General features: G+C 46.5%; 1 protein-coding gene across 4 annotated transcripts in view; it reads right to left on the reverse strand.

Moving 5' to 3' along the window:
• Positions 1-21,551, reverse strand: part of LOC135240413 (rho GTPase-activating protein 6-like) — a 119,519-nt gene that overhangs the window by 15,077 nt on the left and 82,891 nt on the right. For all 4 annotated transcript variants that reach the window (XM_064309834.1, XM_064309833.1, XM_064309836.1 and 1 more), the window contains exons 2-6: positions 14,824-14,983; positions 7,556-7,627; positions 3,192-3,478; positions 1,571-1,766; positions 850-905 (exon numbers count right to left, since the gene is read on the reverse strand). In XM_064309834.1, coding sequence (XP_064165904.1) covers positions 850-905; positions 1,571-1,766; positions 3,192-3,478; positions 7,556-7,627; positions 14,824-14,983 — 771 coding nt within the window. The remainder of the gene's footprint in view (positions 1-849; positions 906-1,570; positions 1,767-3,191; positions 3,479-7,555; positions 7,628-14,823; positions 14,984-21,551) is intronic.

The raw sequence follows: 21,551 nt of genomic DNA on the forward strand, positions 1-21,551 counted from the left end.
ACTCACACACTCACACACACACACACACACACACCTGACCAGAGATCTGGCTCAGGAATGCACCTTTATCTCAGCTTATCCAGCGCGGGGGAAAAAAAAAAAAACGCAACGTCCACCACTGTTTAAGCACCGCCGTCGAGAACACTGAACAAACTTTCCAAGAACAGTCGACAAGAACCATTTGGTACTGTAAACAACAGTACGCGTGAAAGTTTTGATTCACCCAGAGCTGTATTTTATCTGATATTCAAGCTTTTTTTTAATATAGACTTTACCTGCGACTTCACTGCCCCTGCCCACTGCACACCCGTGCACCCTCACTTCAGAGGATACACAGATGTGCGCGGCGCTTCTGAATGAGCAACAGGACTGGGTCAACATGGACGCCAACACACTCCCGAGATACAGAGTGCCCTGTGCTGACGCACCTTTTTCACAAATCATTAGCCACTGTCTGCTAAAAGCCTGCTTGAATTACCACGTGTAATTAAGTGCCCCCTTGCTCCTTTTATCAGCTCATCCGCAGTCACAAAGAGATAAATAATTTGGGAGACAGAATGCATTTTGGGTGGGTACTGACGTCACCTTAATGGCAAACTGAATTTAATGCTGTTTGAGCATCCTTACACCCAGTGCGTCCCCCCACACGTTTCACACAGTGCATCAATTCTAACTACCTGTCCTTACGACATACTCAAACGGGATAGACTTCCGTGAAAGAACCTAAACGTGGACTCACCCAACTGCATAAAACACATAGAAAACAGCATTGAATTTTATTACACAGTAATTCCATGCAGTTGTCTGATACGTGTGAAATGTCCCGACGCAATCTTTAAGTCCTCTTACCTGCCTGACTCTTTTCTTCGAACTTCCTACCCGAAAAATCCCGACCGTCTGAAGACCTGACGGGGTGAAAATATGTTCAGCATTGAAAATTATGGAAAACAATTTCACATCGTGAACATCAGCAGACACAGATGGAGCTGCTGGCCAGCATATCAGGAACAGCTCAAGTATTTCAACAGTAGATTTGCCTCAGGCTAGCTCACAAAATAAATTCAGTAGTTTACATTACAATTTTCATGTAAGTACATTATTGGCGTATTCAACCAAACACTTTACCTACAGTTTTACAAACCACCCCTTTTACTAACTGAACTGAAAGCCCATACAATTTATTGATTTGTATCAATGCATAACATACTCAAATATTAATCTGCTCAACACAGAAATTGGGCTGATTATCTTAGGAAAACGTCTATTGGTGAGAGTTAAGGTATGCCTAAGCCCAACTGAAACTAAAGCAAACCCCACACCTCCACCCCCGTTCCCACTCCCCCTCCCTCTCCCCCTCCCCCACTCTCCTCCCCTTCCGCCAACCCCCAGCTCCGGCTAATGCTCTCCGCGTTAAAATGTAAAGCTAAGGGGGTGGCATTGGCGACACCAGACTGGAGGACACCCTCCCGGAACACCGAGGCTGCCGCCGGGACGTACAATTTTTTTTTAAAGGTCGTGGCTGAAGACAGGAACATCCCCAACCCCCCCCCCAACCCCCTCCCTCCCTCACCGTATTTCTCCAGGTGCTGGCAGCAGCTGTCCACCAGCCGCGGCACCTGCCGGTAGATGGGGTTGAGGCTGAGCTTCTTGTCGCGGTGCTTCTCCTTCTTGCTGGCGGCCTCGGCCGGCAGGGAGAGCTGCAGCGCCTCCAGCAGGCGGGACTGACTGTCGTCCAGGTCGGTGATGGAGTCCACGGACATCCCGCCCTGCGCACCGCGAGGCAGCGGGGGGGAACGCGGAGGCATTACATCATCTTCCCCCCCTCCTCCTCCACCCCAAACCGCCCCTGGCCCCGGCGCCCACCCCCACCCGGCCCCGCCCCTCCTCCACCCCAAACCCCTGGCGTCCACCCGCACCACGCCCCCCACCCCCTCCCTCCTCCACCCCAAACCTGGCCCCGCCCCTCCCCTCCCTCCTCCGCCCCCACCCCCCACACCCCTTCCCCTGAGCTCTGCAGATGGTGAGCTCCTAGCTCTTTGTCCACTGGCGAAGGCATCCTACTTGCAGGCTAGTTACTCTGTCAGGGTCCACGGGTCATTTGTGCTGTGTTTTCTCTCTTCTCTAAGCTCCAAAAACCTTTTTTTGATGTTGTTTTTTTTTTTTTGCATAACTGAAAACTGTGCTTCATACAAGGATTATTAGCACATTATCTACAGTATGAAGCACTGAACAGCTTTTGAGGCAAATTTACAAGAGATGTAAAATGTACGTAACCCCCCCCCCCCCCAACCCCCACAATAATTACAGTTCAACAACTAAGTTTGTAAAGCAGCTGGAGTATTAGGTTCGGGAGAAAATGCACTTCATCTGACCAGAGGCCAAGGCAACAAATCCAAACAAATTCTCAACAGAAGAATTCCTGCCAAACTGTAAATCAAAGACGGGGGGGTGTGTGTGACTACAGTGGGGCCAGAGAGAGGGATGAGGGGAGAGAGGGGTGGAAAGAGAGGGGTGAGGGGAGGGAGGGGTGGGAGGAGAGAGGGATGGGAAAACAGAGGGGTGGGAGGAGAGGAGGGAGGGATGGCAGGAGAGAGGGGAGGGGAAGAGGGATGGCTGGCGAGAGGGGTGAGAGGAAAGAGGGGAGGGGAAAGAGAGGGTGAGAGTAGAGGGGGATGGGAGGAGAGAGGGGTGGGAGGAAAAGATAGAGGGGTGGAAAAAGAGTATTGTGAGGACAGAAGGATGAGAGGAGAGAGGGATGGCAGGGGAGAGGGGTGAGAGGAAAGAGGGATGGCAGGTAAGGGGTGGGAGAAGGGAAAGAGGGGATGGCGAGAGAAGGGTGAGGAGAGAGAGAGGATGGCAGGGAGAGGGGTGGAGAAAGAGGGATGGTGGGGAGGAGAGAGGGGTGGAGGAGAGGGATGAGAGGAAGGGGAGAGGGAGGGATGAGGAGAGGAGAGAAGGATGGAGGGAGAGAGGGTGAGAGGAAGAGGGAGAGAGGGGTGAGGAGGAGAGGGGAGAAGAGGAGAGGGGAGGGATGAGAGGAGAGGAGAGAGGTGGGAGAGGAGGATGGCAGGAGGGTGAGGGAGAGGGATGGAGGGGGAGAGAGGGTGAGAGGAAAGAGGGATGGCAGGTAAGGGGGTGGGAGGAGAGAGGGATGAGAGGAGAGGAGAGAGGGGTGGGAGGGTGTGACTCACCCGTCTGCGTGCGCGGGGGGCGGGCTCGGGGGTGTTGGGGGAGGTGGACTCGTTGGGCGTCTCGGAGGTGGAGCTGAGGGAGGAGGTGCTGCTGGAGAGCTCCTTGCTGGGCCTCTTGATGGCGAACTGCAGGATGGAGGACACCAGGTCGGTGGGGTCCCGGTGCTCCCCCCGCTGCGCCTCCCCCCGCTGCGCCTCCCCTCGCTGGGCCTCCCCCCGCTGCTTATGGGAGCGGTCGTTAGCGATCACCTGCCAAAGGGGCAGGCCGAAAGCCTGCGGGACAAACTCTGCAGGGCGGGGAAGAGGGAGGAGGCGGGGCCAGGACATGGGGCGAGGCCAGGGGCGGGGCAGGGTGAGAGGGAGGAGGCGGGGCCAGGACATGGGGCGGGGCCAGGACAGTGAAGGGGGGGCGGGGCCATGACATGGGCGGGGCAGGGCAGGGTGAGAGGAGCGGGCCGGAAGGGTGAGGGAGGAGGCGGGGCCAGCATGGGCGGAGCCAGGGCAGGGTGAAGGAGGGCGGGCAGGGCAGGGAAGGAGGGGCGGGCAGCGGATAGAGGAGGGAGGGGAGGAAGAGGGAAGTGAGAGGGGAAAAAAAGAGAGAAAAAGGTAAGGACACAGTTCAAAACAGAGTAAAGCAAGAACCAGGCCGAGTCAAAAGCACTTCTGCTTAGACCTGTGATCCTTATCACCCAGCACACAATACATGCAGGTAATTCATTGGCTGTCAGCCCAGGTAACGAAACAGCTGACCGGGTAAATACATCCGACACTGAAAACTACATTTGGAACACTGCGAAAGTATCCCTAATCTGTGCCAACCAACAAGTATGCAATGACCTTCATGAACATGTTCATTTAAAGCATCTGTATTCCACTGGTCATCGGTATAATAATACTATAGTATATGTAATCTTCATCAATATATCACTTGGTTTCATTGGCAGGTTACCTTCTTCTGTTTACAAATCGTGTTCACAAATAGAAAAAAAACAGCCTATTGAACTGACGCCACCTGAATCTGTTTCAGCAGCTTTTTGCATATTAATTAATTTACTTGGGTAATTCATTGCATCTGCAATTTTTGTTTTGTTTTTTTAAATTGGTATGACCATAGATATCAGAACCGTAGATAGCAGACCACATGTAAGAAATCCAGATACAGTAAATACGGTAGCGCCCAGATAAACATATCTTAAAACTGATTATCATGTCAGCCTCTTAACAAAGGGTGCCTACAACCTCAGCCTGTGGCTTAATCTCAGCACTGTGTAAGTGCAGGTTTGATAAAAGCACACTGACTCACTTTTGGGCTTTTATTTTAATACGGAAGCCATTCAGCAATGAAAAAAACCACTGCAGAAAAATCCAGCGTGACATCCAGGCTCTTGACAACAGCTTTAAACAACAGCCTATACATTTCAACAGCTGTACCTTCGTAAGATCACTGATAATACAGTCATTTTCCTTCAGCTCTTTCCTTTATTCCCATTACAGACAGAGTTCACCAGCGCTCAGAGTCGCTCATCATTAGCCTCACACTAAGAGGGATCAGCCTGCCAAAACAAACCACTCCATCTGAGCTGCGGTTACAGACACACTGCGAGGAATGCTGTTTTAACTAGGTACCGTTTCGCAAACACAAAGGAACCAGGGCAGTCCGAGGATAGCGGAGAAATAGAGGCGATATAAATCAACTCATTCAGTTCATTGAAATCTATGTACAAACAGGAGGATTTGGTTTTGGGGCATTGTCGAACCCCCCCTTGCAGTTACCCACCCCCCCCCCCCCTATCCAATGTCATGCAGGGCTGTGGAACAGATCCTTGGACTCAGTTTGTCATTTTACGAAAGACGTTACATTCCACCACTGAACACATGGGACGGGATTCTTGAGGGACTGTCCCATCTGCAGATCTAGCTTCTATAATCCTAAAAAAAAAAAAGAGTGGAAAGGTTGGCTTTGCAGCGATTAAAACAGGAACCCCCGCCTGACTGTTTTGCGTAAAGTCTTTGGCCACCCGGTCAACAGTGAAGCTACATTACATTACAGGCATTTAGCAGACGCTCCTATCCAGAGAGACTTGCCCAATTTTACTCAGAATTTACATTGATACAGCTGGATATATACAGTGCTGAAGCAATGCAGGTTAAGTACCTTGCTCAAGGGCACAACAGCAGTGTCCAACCCGGGTATCGAACCCGTGACCTTTAGGTTACAAGAGCAGCTTTTTTCCCATTATGCTACACTGCCGCCACATACAAGCTCACACTCCTGTGCTCGGTTACCGCGGAGACGCACAGTCGTTGGAGGAAGCGCTCTTTATGACGAGAGTCGCACCCGGTGACTCCGCCCCCCCCCTCGTTACGTTGGCAGAAGCAGCTGAGAACGCCCGGCCCACAGAGAGAGAGAGAGAGAGAGAGAGAGATATACCCAATGACGATAGATTACCCTACCTATTAGGAGAAGAAAAAGGCTGCTGCATATTAGCAGCACAATTTGTGTTCTCCTGCCATACTCTGAGGGACAATGTGTGACCACCTCATGCACACATTTACACACAGCATACACATGTACAAGCAGACACATAATATTCACTCATGCACATAACACACAGATAGTCAGACACACACACACACACCTAACATCACTTACTGATATTTTTGTATATATATATATATATTTTTTTTTTTTATTTTTTTTTTTAATTTATTTTATTTTATTATTATTTTTTTTTTTATATAACGGATTAATTGTATATAGTTGTATGTTATAACCACTGCTTTGGCAACACAAGTGCCTATATTTGTCATGCCAATAAAGCACTTTGAAATTGAAATTGAATTGAGATATAGAGAGAGAGGGAGGGAGAGACAGAGAAAAAGAGAGAGAGAGAGAGCGACAGAGAGAAAAAAAGTTAGAGAGACAGAGAGAGAGATAGAGAGACAGAGAGATAGAGAGACAGAGAGAGAGAGACAGAGAGATAGAGAGAGAGAGATGGAGGGAGGGAGAGAGAGAGAGAGACAGAGAGAGAGAGAGAGAACGAGAGAGAGAGACTCAGAGAGAGAGAGAGGGAGAGAGAGACAGAGAGAGAGAGAGACTCAGAGAGAGAGAGAGAGAGAGAGAGAGGGAGAGGGAGAGGGAGACAGAGAGAGAGAGAGACTCAGAGAGAGAGAGAGAGCCGCGAGACTCCGGCGAAACTGATCAAAGACTCCATTTTCCCGCCGCCCGCCCGCCCGCCCGCCAGCGGCCCAATCCACCGCCGCGTGAGGAAACAGAGCCCAGCTGTGACAGAACAAAGAGTCCGAAACAGCGGGCCGCAATCCCACAACCCCCCTCTCCCACGGCTCGGAGGAGCTATCTTTACTCACTCACACGCTGGAAAAACCAACAGTGATGCTATCGCAGGCTGGGGGGTATGGGGGCGAGGGGGGGGGGGGGGGGAAAGATAGCAGTGTCTCCGTTTTATCATCATTTGAGCTATTAAATGGTGAATGTTTCCGTGAAAATTAGTGTGTACGCGTGTGCGTGTTGTCTGTGTGCGTGTGTGTGTGTGTACACGTGTTCTTCTTGTATGTGTGTGTACCATTAGCTTAACATTCCACATACTATGCTTACTCATGGGGCGAGTCTGAGATTGTACTCGCAGGCTACATAAATAGGAAATAGATACCCGGGCAGAGAGCTCCACGCAGACACAGGGACGACACACTGCATCTAACTTCCTCCCCCCGCCCCTCCCTTAAGACCCAGAATCCTCTGGCCTCACACGCTCTCTCACAGGCTGCTGGGACCGACTGTCCGACCCAACGGTCCGAACCCAAGACGTCTCTTAAAAAGGGAGTCGCCTCATTTCTCAAGAATATGGCCTAATAGCGAGCGTAATTCTGGCAGCCTGTGATTCGGTTCGAGGGTGCGAGAACAAACTTCTGTTCCTCTCATGTGCTTCCAGGACTGCAGTGTGTGTGCGTGTGTGTGTGTGTGTGTGTGTGTGTGTGTGGCGTCCTTGCAAGAACAAAGAGCCGCCTGGGCGATCTTAAAAAAATAAAAAAATTTAAAAAAGCTACAGAGTGTAACGAGAGAGGCGAGATCACTTTCACAGAGTTACAGTGCAGAATACCAACAGAACAGGTCATCTTTAAAAAGAACAGACCAGACGTTTTTCTTTTTTTCCTTTTTTTTTCTTTTTTTGGTTTTTGGTTTTCATTACATCTAGTCACCTAGCAACAGCATCACATGAACATGAAAAAAAAATAAAAAAATTTGCAACGACTCGCAATAATGAACAACCCACTCATCCTCCAGCAATGTTCCGATGACATCACCGCGCGAGATAAATCATGTCGGCAGTGGCGCTCTGCTGTACCTTTGTCTTTGCTTTTCTCCTTGGCTAAGGAATCCAGCTTCCTCCGCAGCGACTTTTTCCGCTTCTGTCCATCTGAAGACAAAAAGAAAAGAAAAGGTAAAAATGTAATTCACTGCCCGCTCCCATTTGCATTCCAGAGAATACATTTTTAGTACGCAGGTTAAACTCATCGACACATTCATCCATCCATCAATCTATTATCTAGCCTGCTTATTCCAGGTCAGGGTCACGGGTGGGGGGTGGGGGGGGGGGGGTGCTGGAGCCTGTCCCAGCATGCATTGGGCGAGAGGCAGGAACACACCCTGAACAGGTCAGTAATCCATCACAGGGCAGACACACCACTCATTCACACACTCATACCTACAGGCAATTTAGACTCTCAGCCTAACCTGCTGTGAGGCGACAGTGTTCCACCCTCACTGACGCATATACATACAAACCGACTACAGTTATAACTACTGCATAAAGCTTTATAAAGCATTCATAAGCATTTCTGTGTGAATTTTGGTGGGACCGTAAGCTCGTGTGACGCAGCCATGTGGCATCAGATAAAGCGGATTTCCCTGGAATCCTGCTCTTGAGTTTGTCAGAAATTTCCTGGGAACAGTCTGTCTAAAGTCATTACATTACATTTATTTGGCAGACGCTTTATCCAAAGCGACGTACAAAAAGTGCATTTCACGGTCATAGACAACTGCTAAACACAGGTTCAGTAAGGTACAATACTTATTTTATACAGCCATTTCTAGCCAAGAACACAGTTTAGTTCACACAGTGAACACTATTCAGACCTAACCTCTGCAAAGTCAACTAGGCAGAAGAATAAGCTACAGTATAAGGAGAAATACAAATCACCAAAAAAGTGCTGGGATGGGGCAACATGTAACAAGTGTCATGAAAAAGGGGGGGGGGAGGAGATTTAGAGTGAAATATACAGCGTGGTGGTGGTTAGTCTAGGTATAGTCTGAAGAGATGAGTCTTCAGGCCACGGCGGAAGATGGGTAGTCATGACAAACAACCAAGGTTTTTACACTCCAAATCCCACGGTGCTGTGGGCCCAGATGGAGCTGTGGGTCCCGAGCATTTTAATCACACTGAACACAAGGAAGGGCGTAAATAAGTCCCCTGAAGCCAGCTGTACTGCTTGCTCTCAGAGTCATTTCACCCACACTCAAAATTAAAAACTTCCTCAAGCACACATTACATTACAGGCATTTAGCAGACGCTCTTATCCAGAGTGACTAACACAACTTTTTACAGAGCATCCATTTATACAGCTGGATATATATACTGAAGCAATGCAGGTTAAGTACCTTGCTCAAGGGTACAACGGCAGCGTCCTACTCGGGAATCGAACCTGCGACCTTTAAGTTACCGGACCAGGTTACAAGACCAGCATACAGTAGCTCAGTAGCTACAGGGCAAAGCCATTGTGACACAAACTACATTTAAATCATTGCCAAGATCCTAGCACAGCTTGCATGGAATGTCCATGCTAAGCCTTTGTAAATTACTTGTTAGGAACATGCAAAGGAAGGAAGCTGCTGTACATGCTACATGGAGCATTTATGAACATACTGAACAGCTTATCAGAATCGTACAAAACCAACAGGCTGCAGTAAGTGTTCAAATGACAAATTATCTACTTCGGTGAAATTAAATTTCTGAGAAGCCATTTAAATTGCATAAAATACCACACTCCTGCACAAGATGGAACGTCAGTTAGTCATCTACTCGTGAATCTGGAGTCACACAGTCTGGAGTCATACAAATGTGTTCACACTGGACCCACACAACACATTGCACAAGGTGAAGGATTATTCCACAGTATTCATTAAAAACACATTATTATACTCTAATCCAACAAGCACTTACAGCTAATCTGGGATTTAGTGGACGGGAGTCTCATCTATCAGGTATTGCATCCCATAAATACAACATCGAGGCCAGACACGGTGAAATATGACCCAGTAACACATCCAGGGACTTACTTAGCTGTGTTTGGCTGTCTCATATCTATTCATGCAACGATAAATCAACCTTATCTTAAACTGTTTTAAATTATTACCAGGAATTTTTCCAGTTTTCTATAAATTTACGAATGAATTTTAGTCATAATTGTACAATTGCTATATTGCAGCCTATTGCAGGTCCAGGCCTGCCTGTCATCATTTTTCATATTACCAGGATTCCACAGGTCTGAGGGGAGGAGCCACGGTTACTCTGGTTACCACTGGACTAGTTCCTCCCTGCAAGGCGCTAACATCCACAGCTATCGTCAGGGAGAGTTGTGACTCTCCCTCAGCCAGCACAGGCTCTCCTGAAGCACTGAGTGGCCTGCACTGTGGGATATGTAGTACATTACAAGCATTACATTTATTTGGCTGATGCTTTTATCCAAAGCGACGTGCTATACGTGCATACCGAAGGTCATTAGAACTACAAAACACAGGTCCGACAAAAAGGTACAATGCTCACTATGTAACAGTTATTCATAGCCGTGAACACACCAGGTCCAGCTCACACAGTAAGCATAGGCCAGGTCAGAAAGTTACGGTAAGTAAAACTAGGACATCAAGATAACGACACAAGTGCAATGTAAGTGCAGGACGGAGTGTAGCACAGTGGGTAAGGAACTGGGCTTGTAACCGAAAGGTTGCAGGTTCGATTCCCGGGTAGGACACTGCCGTTGTACCCTTGAGCAAGGTACTTAACCGAAATTGCTTCAGTATATATCCAGCTGTATAAATGGATACAATGTAAAAGTTGTGTAAGTCGCTCTGGATAAGAGTGTCTGCTAAATGCCTGTAATGTAATGTAATAGAGATACAAGTGTATAACATGGAGCTGTCACTGTCTTGTAAAGCTAACGTGCATTCATGTAAACGGTTGTGAGGAAGAATTCCCTCACAACGGGAATCTCTGTGACGGATCAGCGTCTCAAAGAAAGCACTGAAGCGATTTTTCACACAGGCTTCCGACCCGAAAGCGCATCCTCTCAGACTCCAGCTATTTTGTGTTCTCCACAGTATGGCACAGGTTTGTTCGCTAACTGCTAATAAACACAAATCACTGCCTCTGGCTCTGGCTCTGGCTCTGCAGGTTGAACCCGTGTGTGTTTTAGATTTACACCGCAGCCTCACATTCCTCTTGTCCGATAAGGCGGATGGGTTCGTTTTTACGTTTTTAATTTATTTCGCGGCTTCTAAAGCCTCGCTAGCGGGTTACGTAACGGGGCCATTTCGCGCAGTGAACTTCCGCCCCAGCCCGGCGTTTTCTTGTCAGCGCGTTGATTTCTGTGTTGTCTCAGTTAACTCTGACACGTTCCCGAGTAAATATCCCAAAAGGCAGTTGTACGTCTTAGATTTTTATCAACAAGTTCAAAAATAGCCTGGGGGAGGGGGCGGGGGGGGAAACATCCCAAAAGTCAATTTGCAATGACTCAGTCCAGTAAACCGTCGCTGTTGCAAAAGAAAAACAGATTATCGGAGAGGGTTAGAATGCAGAAGCAAAGGACACGTGCTCTCTTTGGGCACGGTGTGTTTCGTACGGCCACGTATGTGTTCTTGGACCGGCCCGTTATAACGTATTAACAGAAGGGTTTTCTGGAAGTGTTTTTCCGTTCCGCACAGTAAAATGTTCAGTGGTAAATCAACTCTCACAGAGCTTATACGAGTCCACTGTGGCCAAACTGGATTCGTATAAATTTCTGTTACACTTGAATTAACACTGGCCAATTTAACAAGGGTGGGGATGACATCCAAAGTACAAATAATGATGTACGTACAAAAAAATGACAGCTTTCCGGAAAAGGTCCATCTGAAATGAACCCTCGGGGAAAGTACTCTGTAGCTGGTTTATTCAATTCCATTTAATTCAATTTCATTTGTATCATGCTTTTTACGAAGAACTGTCACAAAGACGCTTTACAGAGCAGCAAGGCAAGAAACACAGAAAGCAGGTCAAACACCAGGCCTGAACCCAAAGCACAAGGTAAAAAAAATTCCCAGTAGGGAGAAAAACCCTCAAACACTGTGGCAAGAAAAAACTCCCCAATGGGAAGAAATCTCAGGAGGAACCCAGCTATAGAGGGGGAGCCCATCCTCCACTGGCCAGCCTGGTGTAAAGTAGCGGTAGAATGGAATGTAGCAGAAAAATGCTATAAGAGATCTATCACAGCAAATAAAACCGGTTAAAGCAGGTTACAGTTGAGTCGATCCTTGACTGATCTGATCGAAACACTCAGGGATGGCCCATAGTTTTATTTCCCCACAGAGTCCCCAAGCTGTCCTGCAAATTCTCCTGTAACAGCCATATTTTAACCCTACGAGGTAATCACAAATACGTGATTAGAATGTTCCTATATGAACATTCTAAAGCTGATGTAACCGTCACTACTGGTAACTAAAATCAATGGAGTTCTAAAACAGTGACTTGGAATTTTAAAAGAAAATTAAAAAATAAAGAAACCTATTCTTCAAAGGGTTAAATGGCTCACAGGCACACATAATACGAAAGCTGGGCCCTTCTGGAGTAGATTCACACCTGCAGATAATTTTGGAGTGACCGTGCAGACTCTCAGAGTAACTGGAAACGGACTATTCTCAGATGGCCTGCATTACACAAAAAATACTAAAAAAACTCCTCCTTTGTTTTCCTCTCTGTGCCAGCGAATCTTGAACCTATCCAACCATCCTATTTTACACAGTGTAGCCGTGCTTTGCTAGCTGTGTTTTACACAGAGTGTAGCTGTGCTGTGCTAGTTGTGTTATACACAGAGTGTAGCCGTGCTGTGCTTGTTGTGTTATACACAGAGTGTAGCCATGCTGTGCTAGTTGTGTTATACACAGAGTGTAGCCATGCTGTGCTAGTTTTGTTTTACACAGAGTGTAGCCGTGCTGTGCTAGTTGTGTTTTACACAGAGTGTAGCTGTGCTGTGCTAGTTGTGTTTTACACACAGTGTAGCCGTGCTGTGCTAGTTGTGTTTTACACAGAGTGTAGCTGTGCTGTGCTAGTTGTGTTTTACACAGAGTGTAGCTGTGCTGTGCTAGTTGTGTTTTACACAGTGTAGCCGTGCTGTGCTAGTTGTGTTTTACACAGAGTGTAGCCGTGCTGTGCTAGTTGTGTTTTACACAGAGTGTAGCTGTGCTGTGCTAGTTGTGTTATACACAGAGTGTAGCTGTGCTGTGCTAGCTGTGTTACACACAGAGTGTAGCTGTGCTGTGCTAGTTGTGTTATACACAGAGTGTAGCTGTGCTGTGCTAGTTTTGTTTTACACAGAGTGTAGCTGTGCTGTGCTAGTTGTGTTTTACATAGAGTGTAGCCGTGCTGTGCTAGCTGTGTTACACACAGAGTGTAGCTGTGCTGTGCTAGTTTTGTTTTACACAGAGTGTAGCCGTGCTGTGCTAGTTGTGTTTTGCACAGCACATAGCCATGCTGTGCTAGTTGTGTTTTACACAGAGTGTAGCCGTGCTGTGCTAGTTGTGTTATACACAGAGTGTAGCCATACTGTGCTAGTTGTGTTATACACAGAGTGTAGCCGTGCTGTGCTAGTTGTGTTATACACAGAGTGTAGCCGTGCTGTGCTAGTTGTGTTACACACAGAGTGTAGCCATGCTGTGCTAGTTGTGTTATACACAGAGTGTAGCTGTGCTGTGCTAGTTGTGTTTTACACAGAGTGTAGCTGTGCTGTGCTAGTTGTGTTACACACAGAGTGTAGCTGTGCTGTGCTAGTTTTGTTTTACACAGAGTGTAGCCATACTGTGCTAGCTGTGTTATACACAGAGTGTAGCCGTGCTGTGCTAGTTGTGTTACACACAGAGTGTAGCTGTGCTGTGCTGCAGGAATCTGCTCTAGAAGCCCCTTGGCTGTACAGCAGCGCAGCTGGAGAGGCCAGCGAGGGCGGGGGGGTGGGGGGGCGGTCGGTGTCAGCGTGACAGGGACGAGCTGACAGGAAACAGACCCGCTCTGCTCTCCACCGTGAGGCCCAGAAAACAGGCAGCAGGCCTCAGCCGAGTCTCAGCCGAATTATGGCTGCTCTGAACCGCCAGGGGACAGCAGTCGAACCTCTCCACCCAGCACCTGCTAAATTCATACCCATAATTCATAGCGTTTACGACATCTTTATTAGTAAATTCACCAACACTTCCTCAAGTTGTTGCATTTCTGAATGTTGCATCCGTTGATGAGGATGAATGAATGAATTAATGAATGAATTAATGTGCTTTTGTGCTCAATCTCTCACCTCTCGGTGTCTATTGATCTGAAAATCCACTCTGCAAAGGCCAACACACAGACACGCCCGGTGTACTGACGATGACGGCCCACGATGAACAGACACGGGTTTTAAAGGATAACAGGGTAAACACAGATGGGATCATGTGGCCCGGGATGCGTGGAGGAGAGTCTTCCCCCCTCGTGCTGGAACTGTGATCTCCATCAGATTCAGAACCCCCCCCCACGCTGAAGCAGTGAAGCTCGGTCCAAACCATGGCCTAATTCCCCCCCCCCCCACTCCACTTCCACAGCCCTGGCAGCGCTCCCAAACCCAACGGCAGCAGCACCAGCTGCGGCTACTTACCGCAGCGCAAGAGCGCGTCAGAAACGATCAGAAATCACCGAGGATCGCTCGAATCAGACCCAAACTCAAATAAGTAAAACCATACACACGAGCCCGTGGGAGGCAAAGCATTATATAAACTACTGCCCTGCAAACGTGGTGCTGTATTTCCAAGTAGAAAGAAAGTGTTGAACATAATAATAATAATAGTAATAGTAATAGTAATAGTAATAATAATAATAATAATAATAATAATAATTCAAGCTGTGGGTAAAAGTTAGCACAACATTCAGAGGCACAGGACAATTTTGCCTTTAAGAGTCGGACAGGTGGACTGATTGGTTGACCAACAGGCTCAGAATTTGACTGACAGCTTAGACATTTGATCAGCCGGTCGGGCAGTTGGTTGACAGGTCACACATTTGATTGACATTTTTCAAACTTTAATTTAAAAGCCTGATATAGCATAGAGTGGCAAATATTTTTTGTGATGAATTGCTTTTTGCCATATAACACTCGTACAGTGAGATACATTGAAAGAGAGAGAAAAAAATAATAATCTGATAAATGGATAAATAATACTGATAACTTCATTTACACAGCACTTTTCACAGAAGGTTTTGCAGAGCAGGGAATAAAGAAATAGAAAACAGTGCGGCGACCCTTGTGATTGACAGGCGAGGCGTGATTGACAGATTTCCCAGCGCACCTTTGGGGATGGTGATCTGGCAGCCGAGGTCGTAGTCCTGCTGCAGCCGGATGAAGGCCACCTCCTGCAGTCGAACCCGCTCCAGCTCCGACAGGCTCTGGATGGGCACCGGCTTCAGCCGAACGCTCCGCCCCGACATGCTGTTCCAGGTGAAGTCACCCTGGGGGGGGGAGAGGTACGCGACCGTCAACACACGGGCTTCTGACTGATCTGGGATCAGCTTAAAGACCACACACGGCTTTCTGACTGACTCTGGATCGGCTGAGCGAAGACACATGGCTTTCTGACTGATCTAGGATCAGCTGAGTGAAGACACACAGGCTTCTGACTGATCTGGGATCAGCAGAACGAAGACACAGGGCTTCCGTGTGTCTGCAAAAAAACATCTATCCATCCATTATCTACACCCGCTTATCCTGGGCAGGGTCCATCCATTATCTACACCCGCTTATCCTGGGCAGGGTCCATCCATTATCTATACCCGCTGATCCTGGGCAGTGTCCACCCATTATCTATACCTGCTTATCCTGAGCAGGGTCCATCCATTATCTATACCCGCTTATCCTCGGCAGGGTCCACCCATTATCTATACCTGCTTATCATGGGCAGGGTCCATCCATTATCTATACCTGCTTATCCTCGGCAGGGTCTATCCATTATCTATACCCGCTTATCCTGGGCATGGAGGTGGGGGGTGCTGGAGCCTATGCATGCATGCACCTGAGCTGAACCTGAGCTGAGCTACACCTGAAGTTTCCTGTCAATATGGCCATACAGGAGGCCCTCAACCGTCCAGTGTCCTATGGGCATCTCGGGGTTTCCGAGGCAACAGAAACAGCTGACATCAGAAAGCAATTACATCATCACCCTGCTTAACCCCTTCTGTACTGCCCCCTTTCTTTAAACACGAGCCAGAAAATGACATACCAGAAATAAAATGGTTACTATTCTTGAACCCTTTTGGCTACAGGCATAATCCTGGTCTCTTCTGAAAGGTAACCCGTGGGAGTTTGTTGTCCAAGCGTTAGAATTACTGTAAATGTTTCTGAAAGAGAGTAACAGATGCTCAAACACTGTATAAGTTTTTTTTCCTCGCCTAAAAGATTTTTTTTGTTTTTTTTGTTGAGTGGATACAGATGCTTGTGGGCGTGCACAGCAGGCTTAGAAACACAATGGAGCCACAGCACTGGGCAAATCCTGGTTCAAATTTTATGACAATACCACCAAAAATAAGTATTATGCTAGAGGAAGACATGTTCTGAAATTAGCTCACTTTCCCCTCGCCTGTCACCCTCCCCGCCACCCCTTCTTCTGGAGAACTGCAAAGTCAACAATGGACGTTCTATCAAAGTTTCTTCGTGTTAGCATGTTGTTTTTGGGATGTTGTTCGCTGGATTTCTACACTGATAAAGTCGCCTGTGCATAGAAAGTGAGAACCCCCCCCCCAAGGTTGTTTTGTCACGTAACAAAATAAGGAACCATCGCAAACTAGCTTAAGGAGAAAGGGCCATAAGTTTTAACACTTCCAAACAGTATATAGTGTGACCAGGTTGATTGAAAATATCACCGTAAAGAAAATGTAATGAATGCAAATAAAACCACTCTGGCCTATGCAACTTGGGTTAAAGCAGTTGTGTAATAAAAATGTAAAAAAAGAAGAAAAAAATATTTGACGTTGAAAGCACAAACCGCGAAGCTGGAGAAGTGAATTTGGCCCCGAGTCAACCAGCATTCGAGTGCAGTTCCAACCTGCCGGAGTCTGCTCAGATGGCAGCAGTCAGCATCAGAAAAGCAGACCCTTCATTTATGCATTTTATATCTGTCCCAACAGGCCTCCAAAAACACCTTAATCATGAGACACACGTACCAAGTAACGTCAAACAAAAAAAAAAATGAAATCAATTTTTAAAAGTGTATCCTTCATTTTTCAGTTTTGGCGGACTCGACGACATCTGTGGTTTCACGTTTTCACAGTCCAAATGCCAGAGTTCAATTTGAAATAAAGCTATTACCAGGAGCAAATCGAGTGCTTTTTTTTCTTAGAAGATAATCCAGCAGTAGCATATTCTGGAGAAAGAAGACTGCCTAGAGACAACCAACAATGTCGTCTGACACGGCGATATTGACCAACGCAGCAAATCTAATTTTAACGATGCTTTTGGATTTTAGAGGCTTGCACTTTCGCGTTTGACATGCGAGTTCCTGTGCGTGCGTCATCACACTTGAATACTTGGCAGGATTTCCACACCCGACAACACCAGTGGAAAACAGCACATAGATGAGCAATTTACAAACACCAAACACGCTGAATCGATATTGCTACAAAAACACCATTGTGAAAAGGTATCAAATACGGCTTTGTCTTTTTTATACGGAAAAAATTTAAAATTGACACAATTAGGATCATTAATAAACTCAACTAACGGCTCAATAGGAACAGAACTGCACATATAAAAGAGTCAGATCTGTGGTCAGACCACAATGTGAAATTTCAGTAATGTTTTAACAGGATCTCCTCTGGGCTCAAACGCGCATGCTGCTTTTAATGCAATACACACATTCTAATATTCTGACCCAAAAATAAAATACAGTGTGACCCCAGCCAAGGGACAGACTCCACAGGAAAGCTCCCATGTCCGGACCTGCCCCCCCCCCCCCCCCCCAGAATGAGATCAGAGAGAAAATACGACCATCCCACAGCTCGGCGAGACGTCCAGGACCCCCCCCCCATGTTTAAAAACAGAGTCTTACGTGAGTGTAGTATCTGCCCAGTTTGCCCACAGCACTCAACTATTGGGTTTCTAACACAGAAACAAGAGTGATTCATTATTTATAATTCACTTAAATACCTGAATAGTGCAATAGTCTTGGTCTCTCAACAAGCACAATTTCGCAATGAACTTTCAGAACATCGTGCATTGTATTTCATACAGTATTTGACGCCGTTCTCATATAAAAACACTAAAACAAAAGTGACTTATTTTGGGATTTTTATCGCACCAGCGTAAGGCCTAATAAGGGGGAGTACTGGGGACATGCTGGAAGCCTTGCCCGGTTTTGTTTCACAATGCTTTTTTTATTTATTTTAATCTAATAATTTATGGCCTTTTCTGTTCTGTTTAATTTCTGCGAGTGTATAAATTAAGGCCGGAGTTGAAGTGGGGACAGACTACTCTCCTACTGATAGATGGGGGCTTTTTTTATTTTTTATTTTTTTCATAAAAAGGAATTTGGAGAACCATCAAAAAACAGGCAGTGTTGCCAAGGGCTTTTAAGACAGAGGAGGGAGGAGAGAAGAGATTCACGCTATGACCTGATCCATAGTCGCACATTCTCCAGACACACGCACGCGCGTGCACACACTCACACGCTTGCAAATTCACACGCACGCATGCACACACACACCTAAAATATTATTTGAGTCAGCTCTCTCTGCTTCAAAAACGAAAGTTACAACAGTTGACCTCAGAAGTCTACCAGTAATCACAGTTACTGCATTCATACTCAATCAGTGTAAGAAACACACACACACACACACACACACACACACACACACAAAAACAGCGACACCTACTATGGCGGCGTTTGCCAAAGAGCCGTGCGCGATCCGGCATCCATCTACGGAATGTCAGACACGGAATCCTGCTTTATAATAATCCCCAGCCCTTTCCATAACAAACTCATAACGCCCACAGAAAAAACCCGTGAAAGACGTCACAACACAAAGAGGGTAAAGACAACTGAAGGGAGAGGAAGGGGGAGGGGCCGGCTTTCAGAAACCTCGGATCCGCAGAGCCGGACAGGTATTTCTGAAAGTCTCCTTATTAGGAATTGAGCCCGGGAGCGCTGGAGGGGATGTCCCGGCTCAGAGCTGTGCAACGCCAGGTTTTTTTGACGGTCTCCGAGATGAATGAGAGAGAATCCCTAAAACAAACCAAGACGTCCCGCGAGAGCGAGGCTCGGGTTCGAGCGACGCCCCCCCCCCGGGAAAAGGAACCCACTCTGCCGAAACTGACCGTCGAGTTCAGAAGCGCCAGACCGTACAGCTCTCAATCTCGGTTTCAAAGGAAAACACCGTATTTTAATCACATAATGCATTAGGACACGATAAAGCAAATTCCCTGCATACTTCAGATTAAGCTTATCACTGTCGTGCAAAATGTGCAGTGCAGTACAGTCTCATACAGTACTGCGTAAAATTCAGAGACCCCCCTTTCATTTCGTTCCATCTCCAGTAAAATCAGCCACTCAGTGCAAATGACCCCCCCCCCCCCACCCTCCGCGCCCCCCAGTGTCAGACGATAATGCAGGAAACATATATTTAACAGAAAATGACAGAAAAGCCTCTACGTCACTACATATAATATCAGCTCTATCAGCATTAGTCCAGTCTTTCTTTTGTGCGCTCTACTCTACTAGCACTTTAAGTCGTCCCTCCTTCCCATACGGCTGTGTTCCTCCAACAAAAGGTGTGACCGAAAGAGTCAGTGACACATACGTTAGAACCCTTTGCCCCCAAAAGTAACATTCAGACAAACAAACTACCCGAACACACCTTAGCAGCCTTGCAGATTTACTCTCTCGTGTGAATCTAAAATGGTGAAAGGAGAGATCTCTGATGAGATCAGAGATGAGGCAATTCAACTGCGTGAGGAATGTGAAAGTCAAAGGAAAATAAGTAAAAGAACAGGAATGTTCGAAAAAGGTTATTGCTTTTTTTTTTTTAAAGATGCTGAGTTGCTAGGGACTCCTAGCAACCATGCAAGAACCGGGGGCGACATAGCTCAGGAGGTAAGACCGATTGTCTGGCAGTCGGAGGGTTGCCGGTTCAAACCCCGCCAATGCAGTCCGTTTACCAACTGGTACACCACTGAAACGATCAGTACTTTAAGATTTTACCTTTGAGAAATAGAAAAAAATAAAAATCAAGTGCCACTCTAGCCTCAGATTTGAAAAAAAATCCACATGAGTTTCTGTCAAATCCTTTAACTGAGAGAAGACAACTCAATGCTACAGGTCTGAAAGGCTGTGCAGCTGTCAAAATGAAAAAGAAAGGAAATTAACAAATGGAGAAGACAATTTGCACTAGCACACCGAAACTGGACACCCCAAGCTGTGGAGTAAGGTTTTATGGGCCGATGGGTCTAAATGTGAGATTTTCGGAAGTAAGAGAAGGCAGTATGTACGTCGCTGAAGCAAGGAAAGACTCTGGGAACCACGGAAACCATTTTCTGCAACCATCAGCCAAGTATGGTGGAGGATCAGCGCAAGTTTGGGCTTATATACTGCAACAACATCCAGAGTTTGATTTGGTTTTGATTGAAGCCATCATGAATACTGATAAATACAAACAAATACCCTCTGCACAATGTTTGATTGAGGAGGGGGGGGGGGGTAAATTAATTCTACAGCATGATAATGCCCCCAAGCACACTGCTAAGAAGCTGCCGGTGATCTCAGAAAAGTAGACTGGCCACCCCAGAGAATCCAGACCTCAACATCGCTGAACGTGTTTGGGACTGCTTGGCTCGAGAGAAGCAGAAAGTGGAACCGACTTCTGAGAACTTTGGAGGTGTTTACAAGAAGCATGGAAAAATATCCCTGCAGATCACTGTAAAAAGAAACTCTGAAAGCAAGTCTCGCAAACAGAATGGAAGCTGTAATAAAGGCAAAGGGTGGACACACTAAACACTGAAAGATTTGATATTGTGCAAAATTGTGGGGTTTTTTTGTGCGTCATTTTGTGTTAAAGATATGTTTGCTGCATTATTTTTCTGACGCTGAAAAATAAATAACTTGCACATGATTGGCCGTTTTCACTGGAAAGTACATTTTAAAAAGGGTGGTCTCTGACTATCGCACAGTACTGTGTATCCAGGTAACGCACGTTCAAAATAGAAATACTGAAATAACCAACGCTGCACTTGTCATTTTACACTGCATGCCATAAATATTTCATCTTCAGAAATGCACTACCATGACCAGATTCAGAAAACACATACACACGCAAACAATGAAATAGGTAACACACGAACTCATTCATAATGAGACACTTACCATAACACTTCATTTTCCCAATCAAAAAAAAAACCATAAACCCCATACTTCTTAGTTACAGTCCATGCAAGGAAGACTGGATACTAAAATTTCAGTACACTTCACTGAAAAACATGCTCCTGTTTACTTTAGCTAAGATTATCTTCTGTCAGCTTCTGTAATATAAGTTTCACTCACAGCATGGAATTTTAATCTATTTTCTAAGATGAATCTGGTGCACTCTCTAGATTCATTCATGCCTGTGTATGACTATGAGAGTATAGGAAAGTGTGTGTGTGTGTGTGTGTGTGTGTGTCTGTATGTGTGTTCGTATGTGCATATATTGGTGCATGTGCATGCATGTGTGTCTGTGCATGCATATGTTGATGTGTGTGTGTGTGTGTTCGTTTCTGTGCGCATATGTTGATGCACGTGTGCGCGCGCATGCGTGCTTGTGTATATGTGCGTGCGTGTGTGTGTGTGTGTGTGTGTGTGTGTGTGAGGTAATGACTGAAAGGTGTAATGTGTTTGGTGAGGTGCTTCTAGCTGTCATGGTGATGAACTCTCTTTCCTCTTCACTGAACAAAAAAAACCCTCCTTGATGTCCTCAGTCCTCTGTGTGCTCACTCAAGCTCTATTCACACACACTTTCTCTTCCTCTGCAGACAAGCAGCCCACTGACACATAATAAA

Source organism: Anguilla rostrata, chromosome 15 (assembly GCF_018555375.3).
Source record: "Anguilla rostrata isolate EN2019 chromosome 15, ASM1855537v3, whole genome shotgun sequence".
NCBI classification, from domain to species: domain Eukaryota; kingdom Metazoa; phylum Chordata; class Actinopteri; order Anguilliformes; family Anguillidae; genus Anguilla; species Anguilla rostrata.